Source organism: Haliaeetus albicilla, chromosome 2, assembly GCF_947461875.1.
Source record: "Haliaeetus albicilla chromosome 2, bHalAlb1.1, whole genome shotgun sequence".
Lineage (NCBI taxonomy): Eukaryota > Metazoa > Chordata > Aves > Accipitriformes > Accipitridae > Haliaeetus > Haliaeetus albicilla.
Window position 1 is genome coordinate 47,902,178 of NC_091484.1, and position 21,696 is coordinate 47,923,873.

Sequence of the window (21,696 nt, forward strand, 5' to 3'; positions counted from 1 at the left end):
CTTACTGCTGCTGAAATCCAGGGTAACTTTCTTAGTGATGCAAGAGGAAAGTGTTGCTGATACAGACAAATGACTGCTTGCGACTAGGATGAAAGGAAGTTGTCTTCTCTGAATGACTGAGATTTTGACCCTGACAGTAGAGGTAACTGGCCTGTGTTCCACTTCTGCTTCCGTTACAGCAAATAAAATCCAGGATGACTATAGATTTCAACTCAGTTACAAGGAGTGTAAGTGAGATTAGAGTCTAACCTTTACATTATATGGCCTCCTGCGTGGTTGTGCTTTTTCCCCAGAAAAAGGTTTCCTTTTAATTAGAACACTATAGATTTCAGTGTTGATCACTGTTGTTTTATTTATAATGAAAATCTACAGAGCATTCACCATGATGCAGCCAAGCATTGCCCTACCAAAAGCATCTCAATTTACACTAGCATTTGGATTTGGGCAATGTAATTTTATGTAAAATCAATTAAGTGTGTGAGATAAATAGTATGAAAAAATAAGGATTACTCTTTCCTCTTTGTTTTCTTTATCGCATGAAATAATACATTAAAAATAGAAGAATGCTCTAGGCAATGTACAAAACTAAAAAAGACTAGTTTGGTGAATGAGCATAGTGTGAGGCTATGAATATGGATGCTTGTACTAAGGAGCCTAGAGGAGATACTTTTTATGTGTGGTGATACAGAAATACATACTTGTAACTCTGCACACCAGGGAGAGAATATTCCCCTAAAACAAGTAGTTTCTCTAGCAGTGCTCCTTGTTGATCAAAGCTGCATAATTTAAAGCATCTAGAGGCAGCTTTAAATTATTCACAGTATTTTTTTTGTAAGTGATCTTGGTGTATTGCAGACAGTATTTGTGTAACTAGCAGTCTTCTGTAAGTTCTATAAACTTTTGCATCCTTACAGAGCTGCCAAGTTTTCTGAAAGTCGCATTCGAGAAGAGGGGACGTAACTTTGCCTAACAGGAGCAAGAGAGACTCATACTGACACTGTTAGTCACATCACACAAAAATGCCAGGCATGCAGGGCCATACGGAATGGCAGGGCAGAGCCGGCAGCCTCTACATCTGCTGCGTGGTGCCGAAGAGTTTTCTGATACCCTCAAAAGCCCCAAATAGGAATCCTGCAATTAGTGCATCTAACTCCTCCTTTACTGCAGTCTTCCCTCCTATTGGTAAAAGGTCTTCGCAGGCTCATGTAGGGATCCCACCCCTTTTGTGGGTTTTCATTCTGAAGCTATCCACAACTTTACACCTGAATGAATGCCAAGCCTCTCTGAATATATAAAGGAAACCTTCAAGAGCAATTGCAGAGTGACCCAGAAGCAGCAGAAGAAAAAGATTTCATCCAGCTCTGCCAGACAGAGGCTGAACCGACCATGCTTCTCCCTGCCATTCACTTCTATGGCTTTCTCCTAGCTTGCATCTTCACGAAAAGCTACTTGGCTTTCAAGAACGATGCCACAGAGATACTTTATTCACACGTCGTCAAACCTGCCGCAGCGAGCCCAAGCAGCAATAGCACGATGAACCAAGCCAGGAACGGAGGCAGGCACTACACCAGCGCTGGATCCGACCGCAACAGTGAGTATCCTACCGGCGGCGCTCCCGCCGCGTCCCGCAGCCCTCGGCCCTCCGCCGGCGGGGCGCCCCGGCGGCAGCCCCTCCCGGCCCGGCCCCGGGAGCGGAGCCCCCCCCGGCCGCGGCCGCAGCCGCCGCCGGAGCCGCCGCCGGAGCCGCCGCCGCAGCCGCGGCGCCCCGCTGCAGCGCGCTTCGCCCCCCCGCCGCCGCCCCGCGTCCAGCGCTGCAGCGGACCGGCGCCTCGGGGAAGCCGGGGCGAGGGAAGATGCCGCTGGTTCCCGGCTGGGACCGGCCTCGCCGGGCGGCCCCCAGGCAAGCCTCCCTCCCCCGTGCGAGTCCTGTAGGACCGGCTCTCTCGGGCAGGTTACTTCCCGAGGGAGGTTCACCCAGGAACGCCGGGTTCTACGGGTTATCCGGCAGGGAAGCACGGTAAAGGAACGGGAGTGAGAGGCATTGCCAAAGCCCTCGCTTTCCGAACTCGCCCTCCCACTGCGGGCAGGGGAGGTGTCTGGGCTACTTTTCAAATGCAATAAAAAACGCTGAATTCTGTTCCCGCTCTTTAGTTTTACTTCCTGCTGTAGCACTTACCTGCTTAACACCTCCAGCAAAAGTAAACAAATCAGCTCGTAATTTTCCTACGATCTCTGCTCTAACTTGCCTTTTCATAGCTAGTCTTTTCCTGCTGAGTTTTATGTACGTATGTCAGATACATGGGGATCTGGAAACCTTCCGCTGACTTTATCTGCTCCCTCCCCTGCCCGCCTCCTTAAAATGAAAGAAATCCAAATAGCGAAACGTGCCCCCAACCCACCCACAACAATTCCATAAAAATAGGCTCATCCCTGGAAAGTGAAGGCAAAAAGTGACACCGGTACCTTTCAGCTAAGCCAGGTGTGTCAGCTTCTATGAACGCTAAGGGGTTTAAGTGCACAGGAAACATCTCATCATTATGAGATTACTGGAGCAGCCCAGTAGGTATTCGTTGTCAATGAGCTGTCACTGGAGGAAAGATGAGCCAGGAAAGACACAAAAACAGAAGGAGAGACAAATCTGTGACCAGCTGCTTCCAGGTACATTCCTGAGTGCAGCTGCAGGAAGGCAAGCTTGAAGCTTTTCTGCAAGGCAGGCAGGAAAACAGCCCCGTAAACAGTCCCTCGGATCAGCCTGCAGATTTACAGTCCCTCTGACTGCCCATCCTGAGACACAGGGGACAGGGTGAAGTAATCTTAACCCAGTGCCTCTGTTCAGGACTTGCTTCCAAAAATCCAAGTAGAAACAGAAGCAGCCTGTAGCTGTGATATGTAGATGTACCTTCAAAGCCTTTTATGATTCACTCTAAAAATGTTTCTAGTAATTACTTCTATTTTAAAGGCGTTAGTTAATTGCATTGTGTGTAGAATCTGCGCCGTAATTGTCCTTCAGAAAGAGGGAGAGCACAGCCAGTAAAGATTGCTTATTAAAATTAAGCGCACTGTGGGCGTTTATTTCAAAGTGTAATTACTGAAATAAACAGTTGTGTTTATTGCAGGGTGCAGAGCTGCACATACAGACGGGTACAAACATGCCTGTATGAGAAGCTCTGCATGTTGATTCTATGTCAGTTGCCTGAGAGAATTTGCAGGATCCTCTATGTTACACATAATATAAAGACTACTACAGATACAAAGATGGTGTTACCCTGAAGGCAAAACGACCACTCTGAAATCGTTACTGCTAATCATTCAAACTTTATATGCAGAACACCATTCCCTGGTAATTCCAGCTGTTATCGCTTCTGCAGCATCTGTGTTCAGAGCAGCAGCGCTCATGGGAGACTCAGTGCACTGTAACTGTGGAATGAGAAGAAACGCACTATTTGAAATCCATTTAAAAGCATATAAACAGTTTCCAAAGCACTATTTTCCCCCTTGCTAATGATCCCACATAATTGTTGTAAACATCACAGAGCAGATTCCCTAGACTGAGAACAAGCAGGAAACATTTCTTCCCTTGGGGCATTTTTTCTCTTCTAAAAGGTATGTCCCTGAGAAGAAGGATAGAGAATAAAATTGCCTCTTCTACCACAACTGCTGAAGTGCATATCATTATGATTTCTTTATGCTGTGGTAATACCCAGAGATACCATCAGCGCTTGGGGCCCTTGTGTTGGGGGACACAACAGTAAAGAGATGTCCTGTAAAGATTACAGCCTACTTTAACTTCTGCAAAACATAGCTTGTTAATGCAAAAATGACTGGTTAAGGAAATCTCTTCATTCTGAATCTCAGTGTTTATTATTCTGTGCATTCTGCAGATCGTGTTCAAGTTGGCTGTCGGGAACTGAGATCCACCAAATACATTTCAGACGGCCAGTGCACCAGCATCAATCCACTGAAGGAGCTGGTGTGTGCTGGTGAATGCCTCCCTTTGCCACTGCTCCCCAACTGGATTGGAGGAGGTTATGGAACCAAGTACTGGAGCAGGCGGAGCTCGCAAGAGTGGAGATGTGTCAATGACAAAACTCGCACCCAGAGGATCCAGCTTCAGTGCCAGGATGGAAGTATAAGAACCTACAAAATAACTGTGGTCACAGCCTGCAAGTGCAAGCGATACACCAGACAGCACAATGAGTCCAGCCACAACTTTGAGGGAACCTCTCAAGCAAAACCCATCCAGCACCACAAAGAGAGGAAAAGAGCCAGTAAATCCAGCAAACATAGTACAAGTTAGAAGTCAGACATTCTCTCCTCTCTCATCTCCCTCTCCTCGTGCCAAAACTGAACTCGCCTGTAATCATTTGCTTTACCATTCTGACTGCTTAAAGACAAGTCTGCCATTGCTATGTTCTCAGCTGACACTACATGCTTATTGCTTTGACCAAAATCAAAAGGGGCATTCTCAGCATGTGGACCTTTTGGGTGATTTTCCAAATGCTCAAGATGGGGAATAACACAAGCTTTCCAAACCTACACTATAAACTTTTACATTTTCTCCAGCCATGGAGGCAAAGAAAATTTGCCATAAATATTCACTGAAGTCTATTTTGTAAAAAGATGCTTTGTTGTGTGTTTTCATGAGAACAGTTATCAAGTCTATTGCCTTCTATATCATGTCTTATGAACTTCTGACAACAGCTTAAAAATACACCTAGTATCTGCTTTCAGATTAATTCTAAAAAAAATGCCTTGCATGCTGACCTTTCTCTTATCTCAGTATACCAAAAATTAAAATATGCATGGCAGCAATCAAAAAGTAAAGCTGAACAAACTATTTATTTGTTGTTGTAATTATTTAATGAGCTTTTATGTGTGTTATTTCCCTCCAAAATGTTCTTATGTTTATAGCTTTCCTCATGTATCAAAGTATTTCCCTATGATTTCTGGCTGGATTAGAACATACATTTTGTAGATAATGTAAAATAGACATTTTAGCATTCTAGGTATATATATTTTCATTTTGAACATTCATAGACTTAGGTGTTATTTTGAAGTAGCAACATAAAAATTGTTTTTTTCACTCTCCACTCTGTATTATTTTTGTTTAAAAGTGTGCAATCAAAAGACAGATATGATGACTTCCTTTCAAATTCATTGGTTTCCTTTTTTTTTTTTTTTTACAAAAATAAACACTGCTAAAAAACTGTATTGTCTGGCTCTATGTATGAAAATGCACACATTTTAATCAGTCACAACATTTAATCTTAAAAAGTGGGAGAACGTTATTTGGTGAAAAAAATCTACCCATTATATTTAACATTAAAACAATCTTTCTGTGGAGTCTTTTTGGATGCAAAAAACTTATATGGCCGTTTAACAGATGGTGCTTATTAATGGTTCAAACCAGGTTCTTATTTAACAATTCTCAAGTTGTACATTGCAGAAGAAGTGTATATTTGGGAAGTTTTACAAGCTAGTAAGACACCACCATTTCTTTTTCCTTTTCATTAGTGATGATCAAGTCAAAGACTAATGGTAAAAATAACATGCAGTTTCATCTTCCCCATAGTGCCAATAGAGCCCTGCACATTATCCACAAATTCTTATAGAATGCATCAGGAAATATATAGTAAGGAATCTATCTTTCAACACATAGTCCATGAATCACCTGCTCTTAATCTTTCAAACTATACTGAAATACTATGGGCAAGATTTCATCATGGGATTCTGCTGTTCTTAAATCATTAACTTTTACAACCCATCTGCACCCAAAGAAAAGATTACACAAGAAGAGAGTAATGAAAATTCTTGCCTGATAAGGTCTCACACAAGCTCTCTGACCTTCTCTTTATCTCATTCTATTTTGCATTTTAATTCCAAAAGATTCATCACAAAGCTCTTGGCAGAGATCTTCCTTGGTCATTAACGTAGAACTGTTTGAAAATCATTGCTACTTCTTGACTTACTGAATCCTAAATTTTATTGACAAAATTTAATGATTTTTCCTCAAAGCTACTTTCAAGAATTCTCTTTAAAATCTGCTATATATAAGAAAGATATATATGCCCCCCCCTCCCCTTTTAAATGTTCTACATGGTGGCAGTTAAAAAACATTGCATTAATGACATAGTTGTTTCGAGTTTAGTTCTGTGATCATGAAAATATCAGAACAATGAGATGAGAGACCATTTATACATAAATTCTCTGATCTCAAAGGTGCTTCTTTTAAGCCTAAGAGGATAGATGATGTATAAAGGAGTTAGGGAGAGAGGTGTCATGACGTTGCTCCTAGACATATCATCAGTCCAGTGGACCTACAGATATCATAGTTTTTTATTTTAACAGACATTATAATCTCATTCAATCCATTTTATGAGGGAAAGATTATTCCCAAATGCCAAATACCTATCCCTTTTTAGACTGTTCTCCAGCTACTTCCTCAAGATGAGAAAGCACAAAAGATTAGATAATGGACCAACATTTAACCAAAAATATTTTCAAAGCCGATAGTCACCACACATCAGTAAAGTTGCCCTGCCTGTTCTGTGTTTGACTACCAGGAATAAGATTGTGAAAAAAACCACACATCTTGCTCATGACTCTTCTACAGTCAGTGAAACTGGACTGTAGGAATAATATGCACATTTAAAAGGCGTTTGCATTTAGCAATAGAGATAATAACTCCTAGTTTGTCTTTTCATGCAGAACTACCTGAAGGGGAATAATTTGACACACTTCCATTAAGATGACTTAATGATATTTTGCTGGATATGCTGTAGAAAGACCATGGAGCCCATCTCTAAGTCTAGCATATTTGAGGGAACATGAGGGAAGCCAGTAGGAGCTTTGTCCATCAGCAGTGACTTAACTTTGAAGTGCCACCCGAGTTAGCTATGGTCTCTTCTTTGGCCATGAGTTTGGCCTTTTGTGGGGGAGATCTGCAGGAAAGCAGTGTTAGAAATATGTTAATCTTGCATTTTCTTAAGGAATAACATTACTCTTCGTGACTCATCTCCTAGCTCTGAATGCTTCAATCTAGCCTATACAATCTGCCTTCTGTTTCATCCCGTTACATGTGAACTCACAGGGGTCTATCCAAGGATCCAGACAAAAGGCATTATACAAGTACATCCAATTAGTTTTTTCTATATGGAGACTTTCCAACATGTAAAGCTGCAGTGGATAGGATATGGGCCATTTCTCTTGTACCTACAGTGGAGAATCATGCCAAAGTTTCTCAAAGATTCAATGAAAAAAATAGTACTGCTTAAACTGAAATAATTTTAAATAGGATACATCTTCTTATGTTTGTTTCAGAGTTAAAAAGGAAAGACAAACTTACTAGAATTTTCTTCATTTTCACCTGAAATATTAAGCCACATAGACACAAGAAGCATGTAAATGTTTTGAAAAAGTACAATGTAGAGATCAGGTAAGTTTATGCAAATTAGACCACTAAATAGTCCAGATTTATTACACTAAGAATATACAGAAGTTGACTTTCTCAATAATATCCTACCATATGGGCAGATCACTAAGTCCAGCGGCTTCTTAAAAAGTGTTTCAAACATCTGAAAAAGAACCTAATAATTTTATAAATTCTCATACTTGCTTCTTTATAAAACTAAAAGTGAATAAATTAGAAATAATCTGTTAATCTGCCATCATTATTTCATTACTTTTGAGTTGATGAAAACTGCCCCCAGCTAAGGGGTAAACTGTTTTATAATGAATGGAAATCAATTTTCCTTAGACATCACTAGAAACAAACTTAGCCAGATGCTGATTGTTTTGATAGCATGTAGCACTCAGAGGCACACTTCGTAGAGGCAGTGGTAGATAGTATGTGTCATTAAGACATAATCAACTGCAGAAGTCAGAAGGGCCTGACACTTGCAGTCTAGAGTAGAAAAGCCCTTGAGAAGCTTATTTATTCAGTTTTTTAGTAATAGTAACAAATCTGTTGCTCTCTCCTTTCCAGCAGCCTTGGAGTCAAAACCACCCAATCCAAGTTCAGTCATTTGTTTGGAAATAAAGCAGACATTTGAATAACACCCTTCAAAATACCTCACAGATTCCTGCTAGTAAATCACTGTAGTCCTCCCAACCTTGACCTTTATATCCTTCCTGATGAAGTACAGCATTAATCAAGAAAGGACTGTTCAGTACATTCCACTGTGAGACTCTTGTTGCTACAGTATTAACCTGGAGGTGTTCAGTGGAAAATTATAAGGAATCCTTAGTGTTGGAAGGTATCCTATTCTCATGATGCATTTCCTTTCCCATAGGTCAGGCAAGGGGCTTTGATTTTAAGTTCAGTGACATGCATATAAACATCGCTCCAGGCTAAAACTGAAAATTCTCTAGAGATTTATGAGTTAAGCAGACATTCTGTCACTGGATTTGTTAATTTTGCCTGAACGTCGCCCCCACAACAAAAAGCCTGCCCATGCATCTTTCTGAAAGACATCCAGCCTTTCAGCTCACTTATTGTATGAATTATATGGAGTGACACACTAGAAAAATGTGATTTACAAGTGATATTGCCTACCACCAAGTTAATATTCCAACATCTACCTTCCTCAGTACTTCCATGACAAGAAAATACTCTTCATTCTTAATTAATGCTCATCAAACTAAATGCCAGAAACTAACTAGTCTCTAGTAATTGCTGAGAAAAATCTCTACAAACACTGAGCTGTAACTCCATTTCGGGAGTTTGTTTTTCCTTAACTAACTTTGGTTTGACAACCTATTATAGCAAATGAGGTAGTGTTATATTACCTAGCTGGAGTTCAGGCCTTCTTAACGCCTCAATACAACCACAAAGAAATACAGAGGATGTCTTAATATAAATGAAAATCAGGACCACTCACTTTAATAGGGCTGTTTGTGGAATATGGTACTTCATGAATGTAAAGGAAAATAAAAAAATTCAGCTCCCTGGAAAAGAGTCCTAAATCAGAATACACTGCAACAATAATATAGTTCTGTTTACTAAGCCCCCCAAAAAACTGCTGTCAAAAAGTGACATTTGTTACATCTACTTAAGCACAAAATATTAAATCACCTAAAAATGTTTTGTTGAACACTTTGTCTATTTCTTGTCCCCTGCCCCATTTTAGTAGTTGTACAATAGTATATTATTGTCTCATTGTTTAAACCTTTAGCTGTTCTGAACTGTACTTACTATGGCACACTTGCTTTTTGATACAGAAATATTTAAAATATCTTTTTAGAATGACTGGAAGCATCATTTTTTAATTTTGACTACTGAGAGGAAAAGTCATGCTCTGACTTGATCTAGGAGTTCCACATTTGATTTGTTTTGTTAGCCCCAGTGAAAAGTGACTTAGTGAGGAAATTGCAAAGAAACTTAGTAAAAGCATAAACCAGTCTGAAGTCCGATGCTTTGGTGGGCTAAAGAAGAGCTAGCCAGCCACATTCATTAAAGTTCTTTTATATGAAACAGTGGAGAGATGAGGGAGAGGGCCTAAGGAGAAAAGTACTTGTCTAGCCCTACCACAAGAACAGCCACTGAGAAATGGAGGGACTATGCAGAGCTTTAAAACAGACTCTGTAGCACAAAGACTTTGTTTTAATTGCAGCTGAAGCAAGTTTAAACATCTGTTGCTTGTTAGATTATTATTTTATTTATTTACTTATTTATTTATTCATTTATTTTTGGGATGGGTTGAAGAAAGCTCTTTTAGATTCCCTATGGCCATTAAGCTGGGATGGAGAACAGAGGTCTGAGTGTTTCTAAAATGTAAAGCTGCAAAAATTTTGGTTTTAGCAAGCATCACTTGCACTTTTTTCCCACTGAAAAAGCCTGCTGAAACTTTTGCTTTTGTACGTCTTTATTGCAATTTTTAGGACGGTAGCCAGAACAGCTTATAGCAGCAGGGAACAGGTTGTATTGCTGCACTGCATCTTTTGTTTTCAGATATTGAAATGTCTGAATCTGGGTGTGTCTAGAAGAGGAGAAAGAAGAGAAAATGGATAAAAAAAAAAAGTGGAACAAAATGACATGTGGAGGACAGCATGTGCTGCATGTCCTTCATTTTCTTCTGATCATTGCAACTTTTCATGAGACTTCCAAAAGACTTGCTCTACCTGCAGATTGCCAAGCCAAACATTAGCCAATGCACATGCTACCCTTGGGATTTAATAGACTGCCAAGTCTAAATTCACATGGTAGATAACCATTTCTGACTGTCTCTGTGTCCTCTCTTCCCATGCAAAGGGAAGAATGCACAGCTCTGTGCGCCTGTACCATCCACACATTCCATAGTGAACCAGGGCAAGTCAGGGAGACTTTGGAATCTGACATCTTCACAGAAACTCATGTTTCACTGCATTGGTCATATCTTCTGGTAGGCAACCACAGCCTCCTCTTTCTGAGGAGAAAAAATACTGCCTGAGCTGAAAAGGTTCACAAACAAGTTTCCTAGAAAGCTATCGGTCTACCACACACCTGGACGTCCTTGTTGAAGAATTTGGCTCAAAATCTTGCTTACAACCTACATAAAATCTATCAGTAGATTCCCTCTCAGTGTTACCCTTATAAAATTACAGTAATCTGATTTTGTGAACAAGACCATTAAGAATATAGGTAGTGAGTTATCCATAAAACCTCTTTTAGGTTCTCTGCAACTATTGTCCCGGTATTTTCTTTTGAACTTTTTGTAATCAGTTTTGAATCTTGACACTTCTGCCAGAAGAAAATGTTTGCAACATCCTTTGCCACAAATAAAGTAAATATTAAGATGGATTTCCATTTTTATTTGCTTAATTAAATACTTTTTTGCATACTTCTTCCATAAAAGCCCTCATTAGGCAGACCATTCAAGCCACTGTCTGAATCTTAACTTAAGAATGCAGTACTTTGTGGTAGTCTTTATCTACTCAAATACTGCAGCTCCTTGCAACTCTGCCTGCTTCTGCCCTCCACTTTGAAACTTCTGGCTCTGGCAAAATGTAAATCCTCTTTCCCACGGTGTCTCAATGACCAAACTCTTTTCTTTCTAGTAGTCAGGTTACTTGTCCCATAATTCTGTTCCAACACACACACAGACACACAAAAAAAAAAAAAAAAAAAAAAAAAAAAGGAAGCATCACTTAATCCATTTTCTGAAGTGTTCAGTACTGAAGAAAACAATGTATGTGGAAACACAAATGTACTGGCACAGGTAAGTGTCAGGAAGAATTTTTAAAGTAAGAAGAGTTGGACTGCATTACTCAGAAAAACAGTAACAGGATACAGAACATTTTTCATTAAGTAGTTGGTTTGTATCCAGCTAGATTAGTATGTTGGAAAATGGTTAACCTTTGATGGTTGCTCAGTGGTATATGTTAAGCAGGCTGAGCCTCTATAATTGCTGGATGACAGGTAGCCACATTGCTGCAGTTGGGAAAAATCTGTAACCTTAATCTTTCAAAAAACTGAACAGGATCAAAGGACTGACCCTTTCTAATCTGACATTTTCATACTAGAACTGGACAAGCCAGCAAAGGATGAGGCAAAGGATTAGGACAGGACTACTCTTTTTAGGGACTGTCATCCTGCAGGTTTTGCTCACTATAAAGCAACTGTGTAGAAAGAGAAAAAAATATTCACAAACCTTTCCACAAGTCAGGCTGCATTTTAAGGCACTTCCTTTACAAACTGCGAAAAATGTTAGAATGTAACAATAAAAATTCAAAAGAAGAGGAGAAAAAATGAACTAGCTCCACATGATTGTTTTGTCTAATGTGTACCATACAAATCCACAATGAAGGCAAAGTCCAATTTTTTGTTTTGGATAGTATCTTGTCTTACCTGCTCCAGTTTCAGTCCCTGCTGGTATAGCTAGGACCAGTCTTCATTTGTTAAGTAAAAACTTAACATGGATGGAATCCCTCCTATATGAACTCTGTCAGACTGAGCTCATCTAGGTTCTCCAGACATGGGACTAATGAATGACATTCCTGGCATTCTAAGAGTAAGGACCATTATCAACATGACGAGAGATGCAGAAGCAATACTTTCAGTGTAGTAATAAATAGTAAAACTTGTACTCCTATTCATACCAAGCCTGCAAATTTTCATTGCTTGTGTTTGATTCTCTCCATCATTTCAAATTTGGTGAACTGTTTCACATTGCTTCATAAACATTCCATGGAGATAACACAGAACATGGTAAAGCAATAAAACATGACATGATAACATGCACACACCAAAATTAAAACAAACAAGATTTAGAGCAGTGAAAATCCCAACTCTATTGCAAATCTAACTTCAGCTTTTAAGTATTCTCTAATGTTTCACTACATCATTCTGTATCACTGGCATCTATGGCTTAATACCACATATTTAACCAGTTCATATACTATCTCTGCTTTGAATCATTTTTGGAAAAGGAAACTAGCATTAGCCTTTCCTCAGAGGTAACTGTTTTTCCAGTCAATAACTGGATGCCTGTCAAAAAAGAATAAATTAAACATTTCTTTTTTTACTGAGAAGATAGGGCACTATTCTAATGGCTGGTGCCTGCTGTTAAGTCACAATGACAGTGGAAAACAGCCTCTGGGATTTCCATCCCTCAACTTGCATGTCTTAATCTTTGTTAGGGTCACCATACAATGTACTCTGACAGTTGAACACCCTAAAACACAATTCCTATAAACCAGCACAATAAGTGGTGATGTTAAAGCTGAGCAGATAGCCCTACCCAACTGTGGCATTACTTAACATCTGACCAACCTATCTAGAATCTACGAAGACCCTGTCAGAGCCAAGTGTTTAAGACTAATCAATCATTTCCAATGAAAAATTACGAGGCCTCCACCTCATCACCTACTTGCCAAAGCACTCCCCAAAGTAGTAGAAGACTTTCTTCAAGTCTTTAACGTTTCTGAATTTCACAAAAACTCCTGCAGTCAGGGCTCGGTCTCATGAATTATTGGATTAGATACTATGGAGTAATTCTCTTATCTTTAAATTCTTTTACTTTGTGTACACAAAGTACTCCTTAGCTCTTGAGCTAACTAACCTTCCATACCCCAGAGAAATAGCCTAAAGGATTATCAAGTAGAGAACGGATGAACACTCTAGGCTGAATATAACATTTTAGGGTGAAGCTTTAAAATGTGTGTCAAACATCAAACGAAATCTCTGTCCATTTTTTCTCAAACATCAAACGAAATCTCTGTCCATTTTTTCTCTAGCACTTGAACAGAACATAAGCAAGATGATTCCTCTGTGTATCAAGTATTCACAGACTCTAGAAAAAAAATTATCTACCAGAACCATATAAAACAATACCAAAGGTGTGACATAAAACACATTGATGCAACAGGTGAAACTCAACATATGTTTTTCAACACTTACCTACAATGATGTGCAAGCATGGAAACACTCCACTGTGTTCAGAGACCACATTTCCATTACATTTGTAGCATTCATACTCTCTATTTACACTTCAACTATTAACAACCTAAAAATCATGTAACACTTCTACCTCATTAACTAAAATTTGTGTCTCCTTACACCATTTTGTCAAAAATCAAAACCATACTTCAGAAATATTTTGCAGAACTGCATATGAAGGCAATAGCATTTAGAATTCCCCTTAGGGACCTGTTCCATAGGTGATTCTATGCACACTGTATATTAGGCCTGTAAGGACTCTTTGATATTTGATAGTAAACTATTTACATCATTTAAGTTATGCATGTGCATAACTCCCTTGCTGAATACATGCTGTTTTGATCTCTGTTCCACACAGCAATAGGAGCAAATCAATAACACAATACTTTATGTAAATATTCCACACATCTATAGCATCTTTCATCAAAGAATCTCAGAGCAAGAAATAACCCTTTGCAATCATATTTGTAAAAATACAAACATAAAAATATGCTAATATGAAATAAGATAAGATTTCCCTGAAGGTGTTAATTACAATTTAGAGGGCAAATAGTTTCGCCTTTTCCAACATTCCACTATCTATTACACTGCCTCAAGCTGTATGTTCCTTATGACATGATATTGACTTGGGAACCACTGTCACCACGGAGCAAATACGCTGCGGCAGCTGCTGTGCAACAAAGACTGAAACAGCAAAGATGTAAGTCAGTCCAAAAGAACTGCATGGAGGGTTGATGAGGTCTCACTTGCAGGCAACAAGTAAAAGATTGTGAAGAGCATAAAAACCCCCTATCACACAATTACTTTCTCTAGTGATCAATCAGAACTGAAATAAAATATCTGGAAACAAAATGCCTACCCAGACTATGCTTTCTCTTTTTTTTTTTTTTTTTCCATAGATGTAGAAATTATGATGAAGCCTAAGACTTTGAGATCTCGTGTAAACTGCTATAAATAGCAACAGACATCCAAGCTAAAACCTGAAATACTCTCTTTTTGGGGACTTTCTAATCTCTTTAAATATGCAAAGAACCTGTGTCTGTCTCTGTAAACAGTGACTTCAGCAATTAGAGACAGTTATTGGTGACTTAAAGAAAGCCAAGTCTGCTATCCTACTTGAACAGAAAAACTCTCTAAAGAGAACAGATATTCCACGTGCTTACTTACAGCTCTGGGTGTTCATTTTATGGCTTGCCACCACTGAAGTAATAACTTATATATCTGGATAAAATTAGTGAAATACAATCCTGCAAACACAAGGTTCTGGCTAAAAGCCTGCCTCACTGCTCAGAATGCTGCACATACTTTGTTAGCTGCAAAAATGGCTCTCAGATTTTAAATATTTTTAGCTTTATATTGTGTTTTACAGATCTTGCACTTCCACAGTAGGAAGTATTGTATTTTTTTGTAATTTTGCTTTTACAATTCACTTTAATTTGCAAAATGTTCCTTGACTGCATGCATTTGCCTTTAAAACACATAATAGCAAACCTTGCTGCTAGTCAAAAGGTAAATTCATCTTATATTGCCTGCATTAAAAACAAAATGCTTCAGGAGCTTAGAAATTATTTTGAAAAAGGGACAGACAATTTCTCAGTCATCTGCAGAAGACTCTATTGCAACTTTAAATTAAGAAATTTTACTCTTTTACTCATTTTTCACAGAAACCTTTCAGTATGATTTCTACCACTCCAATAACTTAATGTTATCTGGAAACACTATTATGAGTTTCAGTTATAGAAAGAGATTTTTTTTTTTTTCTCAGCAGTTAAATTTTCAGGTGAATTTCACTTCTGTAATTTGATACCAATTTGTACATATCTTCTTCAAGAAAAAAGAAAAACCCCCACTTTTCTTTTCAAACATATGATTGGCATATTTACTGCATAATTGCAAACTACTACTGTAGTTTCAGATGTTATACCCCTGCACAGAAATGATGGATTAGCTGGCTCTTTATTTGCTTTGAGGCAAAAATGTTGCCTCTGTCCCTCTTTACCTAACTAAAAACCATGTAAAATTCTTCTTCCAATATGTGTGAATTTACTTTCTACCCTACTTCAAATGTTTATATATGAACATGCACGTATATGCACAGTAACCAAATTATTAGATTGATTCAATAAGAAATGCAAAATGGAATGGAACTGAAGCAAATTATGTATTCAAAAAATGCCACTGTGTTTTATTGCATGTTACTATCAAATGAATATTAAAAAGATGTAAAAAAAAAAAAATCCCAATTTTCTTAACTCATGCTAAGACACAGCATAAATTGATAATGATGTTAAATATGCTCTTCCTTCCGCATCATTGTCTAAGAAAACAGAAAATAAAAGGAGAAATATCAGTAACAAGCTCAGTCTAACAAAGACTCCAAGAACTTATACTGAAGGGCTTCTTGAAGAACTAACAGGTGCCACCAACACAAGACAAGAATCTTTTGACTCCATAGGGGCTGTGGAAAGCATGAAAACTTCTGAAGCATCTGACATTCAAGTGCAGTCAAAAGCAGCTTCAAAGTGCTGTTTGGCTGGATCATCAAATCTCACCATAAAGATACAACATATTTGATGACACTGAAGTCTGCATCCATCAAAGTTATTATGAAACATAATTTCTTCTGGACAGATCAAGCCTCGTCCACCTAGCATAATAAGGAAAACGGGCTTCAGAACAAGAACAGAACTAATTTTGGCATGTGATCCTCTTTCTGAGATCTCTCTTGCCTTTTTATCCTTCACAGAAGAAATTAATATGCATGAAAGAAACGAAGTGGGGAAACATGGCTGGGTGAGAGAGAAGGTACTAGGCACAACAGTCTGTTGGAGTAGGGGAAGAAGGCTCTACAGATGGATCTGGACAGGCTGGATCTACGGGCCAAGGCTGATTGTATGAGGTTCAACAAAGCCAAGTGCCGGGTCCTGCACTTGGGTCACAACAACCCCATGCAACACTACAGGCCTGGGGAAGAGTGGCTGGAAAGCCACCCGCCAGAAAAAGACCTGGGTGTGCTGGCTGACAGCCAGCTGAATATGAGCCAGCAGTGTGCCCAGGTGGCCAAGAAGGCCAATGGCATCCTGGCCTGCATCAGAAATAGTGTGGCCAGCAGGAGCAGGGAAGTGATTGTCCCTCTGTACTCGGCACTACTGAGGCTGCACCTTAAGTACTGTGTTCACTACAGGAAAGACATTGAAGTGTTGGAGCGTGTCCAGAGAAGGGCAACAAAGCTGTTGAAGGGCCTGGAGCACAAGTCATATGAGGAGTGGCTGAGGGAACTGGGGTTGTTTAGCCTGGAGAAAAGGAGGCTGAGGGGAGACCTTATCACTCTCTACAACTACCTGAAAGGAGGTTGTAGTGAGGGGGGTACTGGTCTTTTCTATCAAGTAACTAGGGATAGGACGAGAGGAAATGGCCTCAAGTTGCACCAGGGGAGGTTTAGATTGGATAGTAGAAAAAATTTCTTTACTGAAAGGGTTGTCAGGCATTGGAACAGGCTGCCCAGGGAAGTGGTGGAGTCGCCTTCCCTGGAGGTATTCAAAAAACACATAGATGTGGCACTTCAGGACATGGTTTAGTGGGCATGGTGGTGTTGTGTTGACAGTTGGACTCAATGATCTTAAAGGTCTTCTCCAACCTAAATGATTCTATGATTCTAAGTGTAAAAACAATGTCAAGAAGGAAGGTGAAAATAGTTCTGAAGGTTGTGTTTGTGAACATCCTACTTACCTACCGCTCAGAACCAATGTACAGTGGGAGGAGCCCTAGGAAGTAAAAAGACCTTATTTTGCTCCTTATAATAATGCAAACAAGAAAAAAGTCTGGAAAATTAGCTACAGCTGACTAGATTAATGTCTGTGCTCTTTATGAATGGAAGTATAAAGACCTAAGTCAGGAATTCAGAATGTCTATTACACTTAAAAAAAGTGGGAATGTGGCAGAACAACCTGCCACGAATGAACTGCTGCAAGAAAAAGTCAGAATAATGTCACTTATGCGATCCAAGATGATTGTGGATACTGGAGGTGCCTACCTTAAGAAGAAAAAATCATTTTGGGCATCTGATAACAGAGAAGTGATGCTGAATGGACGGAAATCTGCACAGAAGGGATGAGTCAGGGAAAACTTGGAAGTCCTGAAAAGACACAACAGACAAATGTATGTCATCAGTCAGGAATTAGGTGTAGAGAAATACTTTCCAAGACAAGAAAATATAAGACCCACTACAAAGGTAAAGAATCAGGTAAACACAGTTTCTGAGGCAATGGATTTTCTAAAAAAAAATCCCACATGATAAAGTCTTGAAGACAATGAGACCAACACTTGTCGGGAGGAAGGCAGTTCAACTTCTAGATAATGCTTTCACTGGTGAAAAGGGTCTCAATTCCAGAAGTTTTTCAGCCATCTGTATAACTCCTCTTCTTTCCTCTTCTTCACATACCCATTTCCTTCAATGCCCATGATAATACATTTGTTCCTTACAGAAGCTTTTGGAGACATCACTATCTAGAAGGCGCATCTGTATACCTTCATTTAAAAGGTTTTCCTTTGTTTGCCATCAGTCCCTCTCATATTTCACTGCATGGTATGAGCTGACATAATTTCAGTTCATTGCTTTAACTGTCAAGACACCTCTGCATGTAAAATGCCTTTGTTCTCCACTGTACTGTCCAATTTTCCAGGACTTTCCTGCTATTGCAGGTATCAAGGATATCTGTGAACCCTGCCTTTGCTGGCAGGAATCACTTCACTCCTGTTTGTATGACTCCTACTCATTTTACCCCAGTCCACAGCTAGCACTGACAAAGCAGCCCAGCTGGGACATAACAAACTTCCTTCCATGCTGCTTTTTCAGTCAGAACTACTCCTCAAAAAAGTCTCCATACTAAGGTTCCTCTTAACACAACTAAAAGAAACGTGAAAAGCTGTAAATAAGTTAGCTTCTCAAAGATATAAAGAATAGATCAAAAAATCCTACAGACTCTAAAGGCTCTGGTCATTTTAGGACACCCTGCATATAAGACACTGATTTTTTTCCTAAAAATAATGTCAAAGAGGACAGCGTTAGGGCCCTGGGTGCACCCACCTTGAAGCAGTTTAGCTGGCTGAGTTAAGGAGTTTAGCTTGCCAAGCCCAAAGGCAGCTCTTCCACTCATAAGAGCTGTTATGAAGAAAGCTAGAAGCAAGGGCCTAACCGTCCTTTCCTCCTTTTCCCTTGAGAGATACTTTTAAGCAGAGTCTTTATTGTTGGCCCCCTATGTCTGCACCTGGTCTGGTGCCTCCCCGACCTTGACCCGCACCCACTGGCTCGGCTTCCCGGCTTGCCCTGCGACCTGCCACCTGAGACCTTGCCGGGCGATGTCTGAACTATGCCCGACCCTGAGGGTCCGATCCTGACCGTCACTCATGCTTAGCATCCTGGCTCCTTGTTGGTGAGGCTACTGTTCTCGCCCGCCTTGATACTGCGCTCTGCTCCAGGCTCCCCCTCCCTTTTGGGGTGGCTGGCCCTCGCTGCTCCCCGATATGCAGCAACAAGCTCACAAGAGTTCCTTCAAATCTGCAAGGCTACCTTTAGAGCGAGATGTCCAAAACTTTCAGATGAGGACAGAGCATAGCAACAGTGTTCAAATACACTCAAGTTACAGCCTAAGATGTACAGAGAAGCCAGGCATACCAACCCGAGGCCTGTTTTGCCGATTACAAATGTGTGCCCTGATGTCACGCTTAGCAAGCCTCCTCTGCCACCTAACGGGTATCAGCCCTGGGAGTTTTCCAATCAACCCGTCTCAGCTACTGCCCACAGTAACGCCGCAAGACGAGCCGGAACATCCCAGCCTCTCCCAGTGAATCGACTGCTGCTATTTCGACCTCCCCCTCCGGGGTCTACGGGCAACGCACACCGGATTTTGGCAGGCGCCCCCAGCCAGCCGGCGAGAAGCAGCCCTCTCACGGCCGAGGCTCGCACGAAGGCGCAGGGCGGCAGGTCGGTCCGCCTTCCCCCCGGCTCCAATGAATTGGAGCGATCCATTTCCTCACGGGCGCACAGGGCATCCCGCCCCTATCAGCGGAGCCCGACACGGGCCACGCAGAGGCAGCGGCTCCCCCGCCTTTCCCTGCGGGGACGGGGACGGGGACGGGACCGGGCGGGCCGGCGCCCCGCGGCGTCGGCACAGCCTGCGGGCCGCCCGCCGGCCTCCCGCCGCCCCCTCAGCGGGGCGCCCCGCCCCGCCCCGCGTGGCCGCCCCGCCTGACGGCTCCTGAGCCGCGCGCACTCCCCGCGGCCGGCACCACCCACCCCGGCTCGCCGCAGGTGGCAGCAGGCCGCCTCGGTCGCGCATGCGCCGTGGGGGACCACTCGCGCGCCGGGCATTTAAAGGGCCAGCGGCTGCAGTATGCTGCTTGAGGTGCTGTGTGCTTGCTGTCTGCGTACCGGGGTGCTCTGGGCGGGCCGGGCGGCCCTCCCTCTGGGGTCTAGGTGCATGCTGCGGGGCTGCCCGGCAGCGCCTGGGCTACGCCTCTGCTACGCCTCTGCGGGGCCTGGCGTAGCGTGGGGTGGGCGAGGAGTAGGGCCCGGTCCCCGCTGGGGGCGGGCGGGCGCTTGATTCTTTGGATTGCGGACGTCGCGGGCAAATAAAACACGCGGGCGGGCGGGCGGTTGCGCCGTCCCGGCCGCGTTCCTGCTGCTGGGGGCGGGGAGGGCGAGGAGCGGAGCAGCCGCGGCGGCCCGCGCAGATGGAGCCCAGCCCCGGGAGCCGCGACGCCAGGCCCGGCGTTACGCCGGTGGCGGCGGTGCTGCCGGCGGGCGGGAGCGGGGAGCGCCTGGGTGGCGCCACCCCCAAGCAGTTCTGCGCCGTGCAAGGGAGGCCGCTCGTCAGCTACACGGTGCGGGCGATGGAGAGGTAACGAGGCAGGCGCCGCTCGGCTCCCCCTCCGCGCCCTGCGGGCCTTCCCCTCCGCCCCCGGCCCCCCGCCGCCTTCAGACCCGGCCGCCGGCTCTTGCCGGCCCTCCCCGTGCTCTCAGTCCCCAGAAAGCCGCTGGCAGCCGCCCGCCGCCCTCGCCTCCGGCCCCGGGCGCCCCCCGGCGCGGCCGCCCCTCGGAGGGTTTGGTTCTGCGTTGCGGGGGGGGATCTCCTTCCCGCCGCGCCCAGTCAACGGGCGATAAGCTACAGGGCGGCCGGGAGCGCGTAGGCCCGGTGCGGACCCGGGGTGCTCTCGGCTGTGACTGGGCAGGCTCGGCTGGGGAGAGGCACCGGGCGGGAGCTGGGCGCTCTCCCCCGTCCCAGCCTGGCTCTGTCACCGCCGCCCCCGGCGGCTCTCCTCCTTCCCCAGCGCCGCCGGCGCCTTGAAGCTGTGTCGCTTTCCATGACTGCTGGAGACCTGTTCGAGGCCCTCGGCCTCGAAGCTCGAGGGTTTCTGTAGCTGCAGTGGCTGGTTTGGTGAGCTACATGCCCGCCGTAGCCGTTGGAGACAGTCATAATACTATCCGGAGGCCCCGAAAGAAAGATCTAGTCGGCCGTGGCCATCGGAGGCGGTCTTAATGGTGTCCAGAGGCCTCGAACAAGAATCCACTCTTCATAGCGGGGTGAACTCGGTGGTCTACAGCGCTGCCTTAGGCTTCGCCGTTATAGTCCATGGTGAAACGCCCCGCTGCAGCAAGAAGCTTAAATGCCCCCTTGGTTTTGTTTAAGATATGGTTACTGGGCTAGAAGCTGATAGCTCGCGTTAGCGGCATGCGTAAATTTTCTTTGTTTACATTGGAGCAAAGAATTTAAGTAATAGGATATCTTAGCAGTCGGGTTTTTCCTTTTCATAAGACCGTTGAGTTCTAGGCATGTGACTGACAGTTAATATATTATTGTCAAATGTTAACATAATGTAAGTCTTGTATCTAGTGTCATTTGAAACACTGCAAGTAGGAGTGGAGTGTCAGATCTGGATGTTTTGCAGTAACTTGTAGAAAAGCAAACCTTTAGATTTTAGAGAGAATAAATGGGAGGCGTGGAGGGTAGTGAAAAGAAATGGAATTGCCAACATCTCCCAAAGTTCTTAACTGATGGAAACTTGTACAACATCAGAATTGGGACTCTTTTTCCATTACCACCCAGAGAAGCTTCCCTCAGGTCACTTGTTACTTTATGAAAGAAATATTGCTTGTTTTCTTTATTTAGTTTTCAACAGCCAGTCACAAAGCTAAACACATCACTGAGCAAAACCTCCAATCCAAAGCTTGTCATAGCTGTAATTTCTGCCAAAATGTCATGGGAATCTACAGAGAAGAATAA

General features: G+C 42.6%; 2 protein-coding genes and 1 long non-coding RNA gene across 4 annotated transcripts in view; 2 read left to right on the forward strand and 1 right to left on the reverse strand.

Annotated features, from left to right (window-relative positions):
• Nucleotides 1-1,107: 1,107 nt before the first annotated feature.
• On the forward strand, nucleotides 1,108-5,179 carry SOSTDC1 (sclerostin domain containing 1). Its single transcript, XM_069774097.1, has 2 exons — nucleotides 1,108-1,591; nucleotides 3,882-5,179. Exons 1-2 carry the CDS (start codon nucleotides 1,387-1,389, stop codon nucleotides 4,295-4,297), a joined length of 621 nt encoding a protein of 206 aa, XP_069630198.1. The 5' UTR covers nucleotides 1,108-1,386; the 3' UTR covers nucleotides 4,298-5,179.
• Nucleotides 3,337-19,723, reverse strand: LOC138682731 (uncharacterized). Its single transcript, XR_011322706.1, has 3 exons — nucleotides 19,315-19,723; nucleotides 17,448-17,549; nucleotides 3,337-3,417 (listed from the first exon to the last, which is right to left on the reverse strand). It is a non-coding gene; the product is annotated as an uncharacterized lncRNA (long non-coding RNA).
• A 199-nt stretch (nucleotides 19,724-19,922) lies between these two features.
• The window catches only part of CRPPA (CDP-L-ribitol pyrophosphorylase A), a 122,424-nt gene continuing 120,650 nt past the window's right edge, over nucleotides 19,923-21,696 (forward strand). The window contains exon 1 of one of the 2 annotated variants that reach the window (XM_069774130.1): nucleotides 19,923-20,313. In XM_069774130.1, the coding sequence (XP_069630231.1) occupies nucleotides 20,147-20,313 (167 nt within the window). In that variant the 5' untranslated portion in view covers nucleotides 19,923-20,146. The remainder of the gene's footprint in view (nucleotides 20,314-21,696) is intronic. The other variant, XM_069774121.1, reaches the window with a different exon arrangement.

Excerpts from the sequence above, each read along its gene's own strand:
- SOSTDC1 (XM_069774097.1), top strand. The coding sequence starts at position 1,387 with ATGCTTCTCCCTGCCATTCACTTCTATGGCTTTCTCCTAGCTTGCATC. Across the intron at positions 1,592-3,881 it reads CGCTGGATCCGACCGCAACA|ATCGTGTTCAAGTTGGCTGT; the intron begins GTGAGTATCCTA and ends TGCATTCTGCAG.